This window comes from Manis javanica, chromosome 5 (assembly GCF_040802235.1).
Source record: "Manis javanica isolate MJ-LG chromosome 5, MJ_LKY, whole genome shotgun sequence".
NCBI classification, from domain to species: Eukaryota; Metazoa; Chordata; class Mammalia; order Pholidota; family Manidae; genus Manis; species Manis javanica.
Genome location: NC_133160.1, coordinates 58,829,628 through 58,843,616, shown reverse-complemented (window position 1 = coordinate 58,843,616; position 13,989 = coordinate 58,829,628). Strand labels below are relative to the sequence as shown.

Genomic DNA, 13,989 nt, shown 5'->3' with positions numbered 1-13,989 from the left:
GCACACCATCTAATAAAAAGTTAAAGCTTTACATTAGGTATGGATTAGCTTATACTTTAAAGGAGCTGAAATAAAACCAGTTTAGTTCCATCATGTTGACCAAGGGGAACAGTAGCATAAGAAAAGGATTAAAAGATACAAAAGAACCAAAGAATGCAAGGTCTCCTAGGCCATGGTAAAGATTTACACCTGACTTTGAGTAAAGCAAGGCCATGAAGTTTTTAAGCAGAATGACAGAACCAAATTTGCATTTGACAATATTATTTTGGTTAAAATAAAAATGAGTACATATGACTTCAGTGCCAATATTTTTATAAATTGTAATCTACACAATGCAAATGTCATTGCATAAGTACTATGTATGAAATATTAGTGAATAGAGTACTGAATAATACTAGATTATTATTTCTGACATTTCAGTTGGTAATTGAGTAAAATATGTCAAAATAATCTAATAATTCTGAGATTTGGTTTACATTCAAATTGAGGCACCTCTTTGATTAACAAAGATTTGTTGGAATTACTATTATAAAGGCATACTTCAACTTCAAGGAACTAGGACTGGCAATATGTCAAAACTGTGGTGCATTGGTATGCCACTGGCACATGTACAAAGAATAAATGGAACGTAAATCAAAATTGTGATCAACTACAGACTGTCTGATATGGTTTTCTGAGATAAAATCCCACTGAAAATGCTGCTTAAAATAAAAACAATATAATGTATTGTGATAAATAGTCACTCTCTGGGGAAAATAAAGTAACATCCACCATTTTAGTGATATTGTCTTTGGATCTCAAATATACTGTTTGGCAAAACTTCAAACCAGGGATATTTTCAATATATAAGGTGATGTAAATATAAATGAGTTAACAAAATTCCATGCAATATACTTGTACAAACTGCCAATATCTTTCAGAAGCTAAGCATTTTTTATACTATAGTAAAGAAAACCACTAAGGATATCATTCTTCTTACTTGATGGATTCAATTGTTTCATCCAGGGGAACTTCAATATACTTAAGAGCATTCTGTGAACTCTAAGACAAGAATGACCATGAGACAAAACCAACACATAGCTATAATTACTTTCTCTGAGCAAACTTGCAAAATAATCTGACCTTCATGAATTCAAATTTAAGTGTATTTGTAACTCAGAATTTGGTACATCTGGATTTTTTTTAACATATGTTGCATGGTTAAATTGTGTGAGGGTTGTTGCATATTAGTGCCATACAGAAAAAGCTACATTGAAAAGCTTTGGGTAAGTCTAATTCAGTAATTCCTATAATTTGAATGTACTAAAGGACCTAATAATAAATCCTTTAGTAAAATTACTACCCATTAATCTGTCTTCGTGGTTATGCTAGTTTTATATATTGGGGCCATTTTGTTGGCATGTAACTTATTAGATATTTTTCTTAAGATTTATTCATTATATTTGTCAGGAACTATTTTCTTAAAATTTTTTACATAGAACATTGCAATAGTTGGTAATATACACAGTAAATTAAGACTCCAATTACTCTAGTATATGATTCTAGAACATTAGCATGCATGAAAACATATTCAGCTTAGACTACATTAAAACTCAATAAACCAATACCTTATTAAATGCAGATACACTTTGAAATATTCTAATGTCTGTTTATAATCTGTTGATAATTACTTTTTGTGGAAACCCATTTGGGTGACTAAATGGAATCTGACCTTTTCAGTTTTAATTTTCAGTAGATGCCTAATATAGAACTAACAGGGTATGATATGTGAAAACATGAATCTCATTACTAAACAAAAATGGATATAATTTTATACAGAATATATTGCACTATTTATTCCCTAGGATTTTACAACTTGAGGTAAAGGAAAATCACCAGTTTGACTCGTTTTAAAAACTATTTGTAGAGAGAAAATGGAATTTTAAGAATTGTTTATAAACAAAAGTTAAAAAGAGGTGAGAAAATATCAAGTAAGTATTGAAATTCAGTATTAGGTACAGATAATGAAAAATATCCAACGTGTAGTGCATGCAAACACATCCATTTCTATTCTTATTTCTTTCTGTCAAAAGCTCATTCTGCACAGAATTTGGAAAGTTGACTCCTTCCTCAATTCTAGTGGCAGATCTTGCTGAATCTATATACCAAGAATGGACAATGAGAACTGAGGGGGAGTCATTAAAAGGTTTCTAGGAAAGGCATCAACTTCTGAATTTTGCTGTGTCTCAGTGTGATGACAAGAATTTCTGCACCCATCTTGCCTGCCTACCTGATGATGAAACTAAATGTGGAGGCAGAAGAGTCAAGGACTCCAGAAGAAGTGGCACAAAAGTGCTGATATACCAAGTCTGAAAATACCTTACCTTTGAATATTTTGTTAGGCAAAATTTCCTTTTCTAGTGTGACTTGGGATTCTCTGTTTCTTGAAGCCAAAGATGTCCTGAGGATATTTAATTTGTTTTACTTTTTTAAATGTTGATCTAAAAAATGCTTTTAGAAATATAATACATATTTCTCTATTTCCCAAATATAATACAAGTAAGTTCATTCTAAGTCCTCAATATGTTAGCTTTTACTTCGACAATTAAATTCATGGTGGCTTTAAAATGAATTATTCCTCATGAAAACTTGGTCTCTATTAGTGGCCCTTTTCCGTCATGGTCCCCAAATTATGAATAACTTAAAAAAAGAAATACTAGCTTATATGGGAGTTTGTCTTTTAAAACATGAAATAGGAGTATCTTCATTTAAAAATGCAAGTTCTTTTCAGTATACTCCTGAAAAACTGATCTTTAGAAAATTAGAGTTAAAAATTAAATAAGTAAAAATCATTTTCAGATATGTTTTCACCACTGAAAGATTAGAATGTATTTGATGTTTTCTCAATGGATTATAAAAATATTAAGAACATGAAAATATCAATTCTAAACTTTAAAATGTTTATTTTTACTAACTACAAATTTTAATTTAAGAATTAAATGTTAAAAGGCACATATTTATTAAATTGGCTGTGCATGCAAGCAGGCATCTATACAACAAACTTGGCAATGTGTGCGGGGAGAGGAAAGCAAGAGCAGCAGTGACTCAAGGCATCTTTATGTAAATTAGCTTTTACTGGAATGCTTATCAGAAAAGTGAAGATTCTTATTTGCGCTTGGGCATAAAGGATTGAATTTTCTTGAAATGAACCTGTACTGCCAACTAGGATGACTTGATATTATCGCACACACATAAAATTTAGAATGAGCAGAATTTAAATAAATGAATCAAGAAAATCCACAGAATCATATGTTTTGTAAACTGATGTAGTCATTTCTTATGGTAAATATTTTAAGAAAGCAATTTCTACTTAAAAGGTAGATTACTGTGTCATAAAACTATAGCTACAATTCATCTAGATATCTAATATTATGTCCTCTTAATTCCTTGTGCACATGAGAGAACTCAGCTCCCTGTATTATCTTGATAATCCATTATAAACACTATGAAATATTATTCAAATATTTTAACATTTTGATGGACTGGATTATCCAGAAAGAGATATCAAGTCCTGACACACCTATTACACCTCCCAATTCTGTTGCCTGGTACCCTTTCTTAAATACTCTTTGCTTCTGAGGTAAATATTTCTGAACATAGTGAATCACAGAGCCAATGAATTAGAGTTGGCATATTAGTTTCACATAGATACTTATAGTGGATCAGTTGTTACCAAACATGTTAATAAAGATTGAAAAGCAAGACACTTTTAATTTACTAGAGACTGTGGATAAGATACTCTATAGACCAAAGTTTTGGTTAGAAAATATTGAGAACATGAAACTCTGAAAGAGACTTGAAGGAGACAATACAGATAGATGAATTATATGTGTGTGGGACGTGGTATATATATTTGAGGTTTTCAAAGTGTTTTGAAACATACCTGCAAAGCCATCTAAGATTGAAATCTTGAGTTTAAAAATTTAAATTTGTAATGACCCTAAAGCTATTCACCAACTGAGACTATTGGGGGAAAAAGTCTGAAATTTTATCCTGATTATGTAAAGAAATCTAACAATCCAATAAATAAAACCACCCTAAGAGGAGACTAACAGCATGAAATATTAGCATGCAAACATGAAAATATAAATGGCCAATAAATATAAGAAATGATGTTTAATTATTGTAGTAATAAAAAATAGTAAAATAAAGTAACCATGAAATATTTTGTTTTACATATCATGATGAATTAGCCAACAATTTAAACAAAATCCCTTGACCTTGGAGTATGTGGAAATGGGAAGTCCTCCACACTGATAATGGAAAGGGAAATGCCATAAGTCTTCTGGATAGCATCTGCACAATATTTATCAAAATTAAAAAAAAATTTACTCTCCATTTAAATTTTAATTCCAATGAATTACACATTTTCTTAAGAAAGTAACTGGGTATATCAGCATACACGAGTTTGCAAGGATGTTTATCTCCAGGTTGTTAATAAGACAGGAAAAATTAAAAGAGAGGAAACAATCTAGCAACATATGTTTATCAAGAGGAAATCTGTCATATGACAGTATAGACATTGAAGGAAAGATAAAAGTCATTAAAATTACAATGCAAATAATCATTTGTGCACATGGAAGTTGACTATAGCATTTATCAAATCAAGAAAGCAATTTAAAACAACACATACTATAATTCTACGTTTGTTAAATATATTTACAGAAAAAAATTTAGGAGGATATGAAAGTAATTTTAACAGAAGATCTGTCTGCATAATAGGTTTATATGTTGCTGTAATCTTTCTTTCTCATTGTCTAAAAGAGACTTTTAATTTGGGAAGTGCACAATGAATATATGTATAGTTTATACAAAAATAAATAGAAACAGATTTTCTCATTCATTCATAGCTCAAGTGTTTCCAAAGAAAAATATTTTAATATTTTCTTTGTACTGGTAATATATAAAACAGAAAATTTTAATATGTACAGGAAACAAGCAGAGTAATAAACAACAAAACGTTTTCTAGACACCTTTGGTATGAGTGAATCAGAATTTTAAAAGTAATTATGAGTGTAAATAAATAACTCTTGCCTCTGTTTGCAACGTGAATTTCCAACAGCACAGAGTAAAAGTCAGTAGAGTAAAACCCTTTTTAAAAAGTATAAAAAGGAGCTGAGTAATATAGATGAAAGACAGGAGAGAAAGAAAGATCTGACAATGATACTAAAATAAAAATTATGCTAGACATTAAGTTAAGTGATGTAACTTTCGTTTATCAAAATCAGTTAGTGTCTTTAGATCAGTCAAGGCAAAAAGTGAACCACAATGGGTTCCTTAGCTCTCATGGCCTAATAAAAGGATACATGAGTTCATAAAAATAGAGAGATGCTTTCTTTTCTGAACCCTGAGACGGTATCACCACATAGAACAATATAAAACAGAGACTGAAAAACACAATTTTTAAACAGAATTTCTATATTCTATATATGACTTTTATAATACTGGTGTCTGGTAAAAACTTAAGCCATAATATTAAGCTGTGTAAGTGTGAAGAGAATTAAGACCAGGCCAACTTACTCTCACTTGATTTGACAGAAGTTTATAACTTAAGGAATGTAGAAGCTAAGATTTTACAATTCAAGTCACAATTTGACCACCAAGCACCTGAATTATAGTTAAGCAACAGAAAGAATAGCAAAATATCCTGTAAGGCAGGTTTGTAGGCAACATTAAAAACTTCCATCATTACGTTCAGCTATCAGAAAAACAGTCATGACAGGATATAAATTTTAAAAAAATCAACTACTTCTTAGTACTTTAAACATTAATTCAAAATGAAATTACACACTGAAATTGCACTAGCAATTTTTAAACTTTTGGTTTCTTTAACAAAACTTAGATAAAAAATTAGAAAGTTTGTGATTGTAAAAATAAATTACCTGACAATTCTCAGGTGTAAAAGTATTTTGAGTATATTTTTATAGAAGAAATTAAACCTAACAATATTATTAAAATAAGAAAAAATTTGCATAAACTCAAATAATCTCACTTCAGTTGGTTCAAATAAAAATATATCTAAATATACTCATATGAATACTACATTAAAATCAGAAAAAATACACAATATTGTAATTAGAAGGTGTGCCTCTGTAACGAACTAAGCTCCTAAGATTCATTTATTTTTCCACCAAAGGAAAAAAAAATAGCTTTGTATACAAAACCTTATCACAAAGTCTACTAAATGGCCATCAGCCGAGACCTGAAGTTTACTACGGACAACTCAGACAGCGATCACGATCACTACCCCTCCTGCAGCAAACCCTGGCTGGTGCTGTAACTTTCTTCTCTCCTAGGACCTCCGGGCCAGAGCAATGTTGAGTGGCTTGGAGCCCAAGATGCGGCCATTCATCTCAGCCATTGCTTTAGCGGCCTCCTCAGGAAAGGAGAAGCATATCAAGCCAAACCCTTTGCTCCGCCCTTCTTCCTGCATTACCTTAACTCTGCTAATTGATCCAAATGACGAAAATGCCTTCCGTAATTTTGCATCGTCAATGGTGTCATCGAGGTTCTTAATATAGAGCTCCACCCCACGGCACTTCCGAAATCTTTCCTGCTTCAGCTGCTCAAACATTTGCTTTAACTCAGCCTGTCTCTCTGCTTTCTTTTGTGCCCGGCCTACAAAAAGCAGCTGTCCGTTTATGTCCTTTCCATTCATTTTTTCAACAGCCTTTTTGGCAGCCTCATGGCTGTCAAAACTCACAAAGCCAAAGCCTTTGGATTTCCCACTGTTATCTGTCATCACCTTAACACTCAGGGTTTTGCCATATTGACTGAAGACTTCCTTTAGACTCTCATCATCCATGTCATCCCCAAAGTTTTTAACGTAAACATTAGTGAATTCATTGGCTCTGTTTCGGAGTTCAGCTTCCCGATCTCGGCGGTTTTTGAATCTGCCAACAAACAGTCTGCAGTCCTTCAGCAGCGTCCCATTCATCTCCTCGATGGCTCTGTCTGCAGCAACCTGGTTCTGAAAATGCACGAATGCATAACCCCTGGAGCCTTGATCATCATCACTCATCACTTTGGAGGACAAGATCTTCCCAAAAGCTGAAAAATGTTCATGAAGGGTTTTATTATCAATGGATTTATCCAGGTTTTTGATGAACACGTTCCCAATTCCAGATTTCCTTAGGTAGTCATCACGTTGGGACCACATGAGACGGATGGATTTGCCTTTTACATCGTCAAAGTTCATCATATCCAGAGCCTTCTGGGCATCAGCCAGCTGCAGGAAGTTCACGTAGGCATAGCCCAGGGAGCGGCGAGTGATCAGGTCCCTGCAGATGCGAATGGACAGCACAGGCCCCACAGCGCTGAATTTCTTGAACAACAGGTCCTCGGTGACGTCTGCATGGAGATCACCGACATAGAGAGAGGCCTGGCGGTACTTGGCTGCTACATTCATCTCCCTGCTCCCGTCCACCGCCAGGCTGTTGTAGGAACTTCGGGAGCGATTCCTGCAGGAGGGTGGCTAAATCACAGCCCGGGCTGGGCGCACGAGTGGCGACCTCAAGATCACTGCCTCAGAGGCTAAGCAATGGGGTTCAGGGACAGCTCCCCGCAGGCGCACGCAGCACGCTCACCAAAAAGGCCCCCAGCAACCAATCTAGCTCTCCTTTGGAAGGTGGCTACAGAACTTTTAAATCTCAAAGAAAAGGCTAGTAGAACAAGACGTCCCTTCCCCCACAATTTATGAGAAATTTTCAAGTGGCGCGCTGGCCCTCAATCTGAGCGTTCTCCACACTCTAGTAGCTGTTTTCTTAATAAAAACAGGCCTCACTCCGTCTGGTTTAAGTTACAGCCGCCAGGGGAAAGAGCTCCACAAGTGGCGTTTGAGGAGGCGGCTTAGAACGCGGGGCGCGGGAGGCGGGCGTGCGGCATCGGCGCGACCCGAACGCGCCCGGGATCGTGCTCCGTAGGCGACGCAGCGGGGCCGCGGCCGGGGTGCTCGGGGGCGGTGGGCGTCCTGACGAGCCCGGCCACCCGAGCAGCGGAAACCGCGAGGCGCCCGGGGGAGGACGGGCCGGGTGCGGAGGTGCACGGGCTGCAGACGCACGGGCGCGGCCGAGCGGGGGCTGGGGGCTCACGGAGCAGCGGCCGGCGGGTGCGGGGGCAGTGAGGGCGGGGGACCCGGAACTCGCGCGCTGAATTTCCCGCGCATCCGCCGCCAAGTGGGATGTTTTCTTTCCAGTATTTTTTGAGAATGTTTTTCTTTCCCCCGCCCCTCTCACACATTTCCCACCCGCCTCAGACAGGCTGAGAAGCAGGAGGCGGTGACTTGGGTAGAGAAACGCAGCCTAGGGGAGTGGCCCTAATAAACCCACTCGCCCGCCGGGCTTTGCTCGGTCTGACTGAAAGCAGCTTTTGCAAACGTGCATCAGGGCTTGTCAGTTCCTCCCTTAAAACCCTCCGATGGCTTCCTCTTGGCGAAGGTCCAGTATCCGCACCTTGTTTTAAAAAATTCTGCACGGTTCCTGCCATGTTGCGGCCTCAACTGCTGTTTGGTTCCCTGCTAAACTTCAGGGCATACACCTTTTTTTTTTTTCAGAGCCAACTTTATAAAAATGTGTTTCTCAGAAATCAGTTTAGATGCTCTTTAGATTTAGAAGTTTTCCCTAAACAACTTGTGAGAATTTAGGTTTCCCTCTTAGAAACACCACCTTTCCTAGCGTTTGTCTAATTACAATACTTTGTACATTCTATGACAGGAGGGGCCGTTCCCATTATATTCCTAGGCCTAACTGAGGGTCTGTCGGAAATGGATGCCCAATATGGAATGAATTGACTGGAAATTAGATGTGCTACTTAACCCGAGGCTGGTTTTCATGACCAGAGACAAGGGGATAGCGTCCTTTACCTCACAGAATATAGTAAGGATTAAATGTATTAATAGATTAGTAAATGTCTAGCACAGCATCTGGAACATAATAGGCTTGAGTAACGTTGGTTTCATTTCCCATAGCATTAAATAATCTTGAACATCATTCCCATAAAACCTTAAAATGTGAAACGTATGCATAATAATAAATGTTACCTGCAAAACTGAATCGGATTGTATCAGTTTATATAAGGTAATTTAGTAGTTTTTAAACTTCAGTGGACATAGGAATCACTTAGGGATCTCGTCTGAGAGCAGATTCTGATTCAGTAACTTGGAATGGACTGGAAATTCTACATTTCTAAAAAACTACTGAGCGATGTACTTTCAGAGTTGGTCTCTGAACTACTGATTATCAAGGCTTTAAAGCTAAATGAGTGAGTCCCCGTAGTGACATATTTTCTAATGTAGGACTAGAAAAATATATATTTCTCTTTCAGAAAATGACAGTCTAGCAAAATTCATTCTTAGTAATACATTAACACACACACTAAAACTGGAACATGTTTTCATTATAAAATCCAAATTACTTCTAACCTATCTTAAATTGAATAGTATGTCTCTGATTTCTCCCAAATTAATCTTGATTAATGGTTTTTGTTTTTGAAATTGATTCTGATATGTGTTGTTCCTGTAGGATCATTTTTTCAAATAAATAAATTGACTCATCATCTCTTAAACCTTATCATTAAGATAAGGTTTTTTGCAACTTAAAAAAGAAAAGAAAGACCACTGACATAGTGAATATTATCGATGGATATCAGCAACATTCTGGCACATACTTTGAAAATTCAGACACTATTTGGCATTATTTAAAGTAAATAAAAGTGATCATCATATTCAATGCTATCAGATTATTATTTTTTTAAAGTCCGTAAGTATATATTTCCTGAGAATTTTGTTTCAAGACTTTATTTCTAGGAAAAATGCCAAAGATCACGTTAGTTCAAGAAACCAAAATGTTTCAAGAACTCGATGAGGTTTTCATTTTACTTAAGTGTGATCTTCACTTAACATTTGGTAAAAGTAAGGAAGTTTCCAAGTTCAGAATTTAGTTCTATATTCTTGGCTCTAATAAATTTACCTGCAACAGGTACAAACCTCAGTTTGTTTACCTGCAACAGATACATACATCAGTCATGCTCCCTCCTATTCATTCTCCTCATTATACTGTTTATTTTTATATTTTAATAAAGTAAGCATTTTTAAGCATCTATGATTTTTCCCATTATTTAATTCTTTAAGTCTCATCCTTTCGTTATTTGCATAAAGTCAGCCATTTCTTAATTTGGGTATTTTTTTTACATTTGCCCTTTTCCATCGCCATTGCCAGTGCCTCTTTACCTCATTTCCTTGTGATTATTGTCTGAGTTTTATTCATTCATCTTCTTTTGTCTATACATGCCAGTCTATCTATATGCCAGTCTATCTCGTGTTTTACTGACAGAATCATGTTGCTAACATTTCTTTCATAAGATTTTAGTAAAAAATAACAAATGACTTCTAAAACTTTCAAAATCAGTCCCATCCTATGTACATACATCTTCCATAAAACATATCCTTCATTTGTTTTATATGTGCATGAATTTCTAGTAAAAATATCTTTGCCTTGTGATTATCCAAATCCCATCACACTTCAGCCCCATTTTCTCCAATCATTTTTTTCTCTCAGTAGTCCATTTGACTGACACTGACTACTTTTCCTTTTCTAAAAAGAAGTTATTTGACATATTCATTATATTTGCCTAATTTTTGTATGAATTCATTGGTTTTGATAGACCTTGACTTAAAAATTGATGTCACCTATGATGTTGTCTTATGATTTCCTCAGCTAATGTTGTAGTATAAGAAGACTACAAGTCTTCTTAATTACCCAAATATCCTGAAAATATTTTAATTATGCCAGTACTTTGTCTCATGTTGAAATAAATAGTAATTTGGTCCACCTTATGTTTTTTTTAGCTCAATTTTTTTCCAATGTACAAGTTTATTAGTGGGTGGCTCACAGAATTGTGGGGGAGTAAGATGCTGTTCTGCTTAAATGGCAGGAAAACTGTCATTGTTCCTACTCACTGACATTGTGGTCAATAGAGGTCATTGCTTACCTTGGTATCGGTTATGGAGAAATGAATAAATAGCTTATTTTGAGTATGGGAATGAATTTTAAAATAAAAATTTGATGTACTAATTAAACCAAAGTAGTTTATTAGATCTACTGGAGTCATTGGTCTGATATAGTCAACTATTAAGACAATTTTCCTTTTTTTTTCAAAATGGCTTTTATTGCCTTAATGGAGAGTAATAACATGAATGAAATAATAATATTGCATCTTTAAGATTATTTGGCTCAATTTACTTGACAATTGTAGCCTCTTTTCAATTGTAGTTGTTTTCTGATTTTTTTAAACCCAAATAGTGTTAACTTCTTTATAATGAATTACACAACAGAATTACCCTTCTCCATATGGAGCAAATAAAAATATCACAATAAATAATGTTTAATTACTGGTAGATCTTGATCAAAAGCTCAGTTCAACCCAAAAAATCTTTTACCAGTAATATTAGACATCATAGCAAAAAACTGAATAGGACACAGCATCTTTCCTCAAAAGTTATTCATGGCTCTTCTGAGAAAAATAAATAAATTAAAATAACATTTTTAAAACAATGTAAAAATCAATAATCAAATAAAAATAAGATAGAAATTTAGCCTTTAAGAAGATATAAGAATAATTCTACCTATTAGGATCAAAAAAAACCTTTGCAGAGAAGATGGTACTAAAGAAGATTTGGGTATCTTTTTGTGAAGTCTGGGGAAATTTAGGGATAAATAATGTTAGTATCAACTAGCATCCGTTTAGTATTGCTAGAGTACTAAGTGTGAAGAAGAAAGTGGCAGGAGCTGAGACAAGAGGAGAGACAAGAGCAATAAACCAGGCTACGAGAAGAACTTCATTCTAAATGGGAGCTATTGGAATAATTGATGTAAGAAGTGACGTATTTATTGTTCAGAAAGGTAATGTGAAGGATATGGAGTCATAGAAACAGGAAGCAGGGATAATGCAAAGATGTATAATCGTTAACCATTCAGAGTATGAAATGCATTTTAAAATAAGAATCTGTCATATTAATTAGACCAAAGTAGCTTGTGACTCTAATTGTGGCTGCTCTGATGCAGTCAGCTATCAGTAAAATCATTCTAGACATTAAGAATATGGTGATTATTAAGACACAATTGGTGGTGGAAAACATTTATTTAAAGTGTAATCTGATTGCCCTCAGATGGATGCCCAAGGCCCTTCATCTTGTCACTTCGCCCTTCCTACTTTACTTGTATCCTCTCTCCTTGTTCCAGAACACTGATTTCCCATTACTGTTTGTCCCACATTGGGAAAGCCAGGAAAATACAGTAAACACTCTCAGAATCTTCAAAGTTAGTTTCTAACACAGCAACTAGACTTCTCTATCACCAGTGCTGATCACTTCTCATTATACAGACCCATTTTATTATGACAAAATGTCAACCTCACTGGAGTAGCAATAAGAAAGTGAATAGAGAGTAAGAGTCAGAGAATCCTTTCCTCGGCTAGCTCTCTTTTCTTTTGCCATTGCAGAAGAGTCCTATTTGCTGTAATCTTGATGAAGAGAAAGAGATTGAGAGCTACAATTTGACTCTTCTTATCAGGGAAGATCTAACATCTTGCCTAGAGATATTCATCTCACTACCAGTCATTCACACAGGGATGATTTTCTGACACCCGTGTCAGGAATTGTTCTCTACTTTGGACAGATCTTTTCCTGCTCATTGTATTAGTTTTTACTGGCCTACATTGCAGCCATTAGCATGAGTCAGCCAAATTCCTACCTAGAAAATAGTGTCCAAGGTTTCATAGGCTTAACCTCAAAGGTCTCTATATTAAGATCTATCAGAGTCAATGCAGTAGCAGAAGTGGCACAAGATTGACAGGGTCACTGGGAACTGATCCTTTAGGTGATTTTATTTCTCCTTCTCACTCTTCTTCAGCTCTTCATTCATCTCCCTGAAGGGGAGCCCTATAAAGAAATGTGAGCAGGCTGTTACCCATTTAGAGTGGGTAATTACCTACCCTCTGCCCTGTGCCAAGCCCATTTCTGCAGCTGAGTAAAAATGTTTTATGATGCATCTTTTCTGCCTGGTCCCATCTTCTGGCTACAGCTGGCAAACTCTAAATAAAGTCCATTTCTTACAGTCTTCTTCATTCAAAGCAAAATCTTTTCCTCAGGTAACAACACCTGAGATATTTCTTTTACTGCGTTTTCTGATGCTTGTTATTATACCAAGGCATGGGACTAGTCAATTGGGGGTTTAGGAACTGTCCATCTAACTATTTACTATGTGATACTCTCCCCATCAACCCCATTACCATATATATAACTAAAGACTCATTTGGTATTTTTATTATCTATCACTCCCCCGCCCTCTCATATAAACATACATTCCACCCTAGCACCACCACCTCTAAAATGTAAATTCCATGCAGGCAAAAATTGTTTCTCAGTTACCACCATAGTCTCAATGACTAGAACAAGAGCTGGTATGAAATTATTTCTTAAGGCATGTGTTTTGAGTGTTGGTTGACAGATATCATAGATCTCTCATATTTTCACACATCTTGTAAATAAAGGCAATGAATGGCTTTGTTTTGGATTATGATTGAAATGATGTTTATAGAGCAATCAGCTTTGAAACATAGAGATAGTGTTTCTTTCTGAAGCAAAGTGCAGTTTGTCCACAGCCTTGCAGGATAGAAACACCATCTCTCTTTGGAGAAGAGAGCAGGCATGATTCCTGTCCATTATAAAAAATTCAGGTTTTCCAAATGCTGGTTTACTTTTTCCTTATGCAACCCACCATGCATGCAGGTGTCACCTAGACTTTCACACATCACCCTCTGTGAATCTGGGCTTGGAGAGCTATCACAAAACAATGCTAATTTTCTGGCTATTAATATGTATTATTGTAAGTAGTAAAGTCTTTGTCTCTAACCCAGAAACATTGTTATTTTACTAGCATCCTTAATACTGTGGCA

General features: G+C 35.6%; 1 protein-coding gene across 1 annotated transcript; it reads right to left on the bottom strand.

Annotated features, from left to right (window-relative positions):
• Window positions 1-4,239: 4,239 nt before the first annotated feature.
• PABPC4L (poly(A) binding protein cytoplasmic 4 like) lies at window positions 4,240-8,192 on the bottom strand. Its single transcript, XM_017662011.3, has one exon. The coding sequence runs from the start codon at window positions 7,445-7,447 to the stop codon at window positions 6,332-6,334; it is 1,116 nt and encodes a 371-aa protein (XP_017517500.2). The 5' UTR covers window positions 7,448-8,192; the 3' UTR covers window positions 4,240-6,331.
• Between the last annotated feature and the right edge of the window lie 5,797 nt (window positions 8,193-13,989).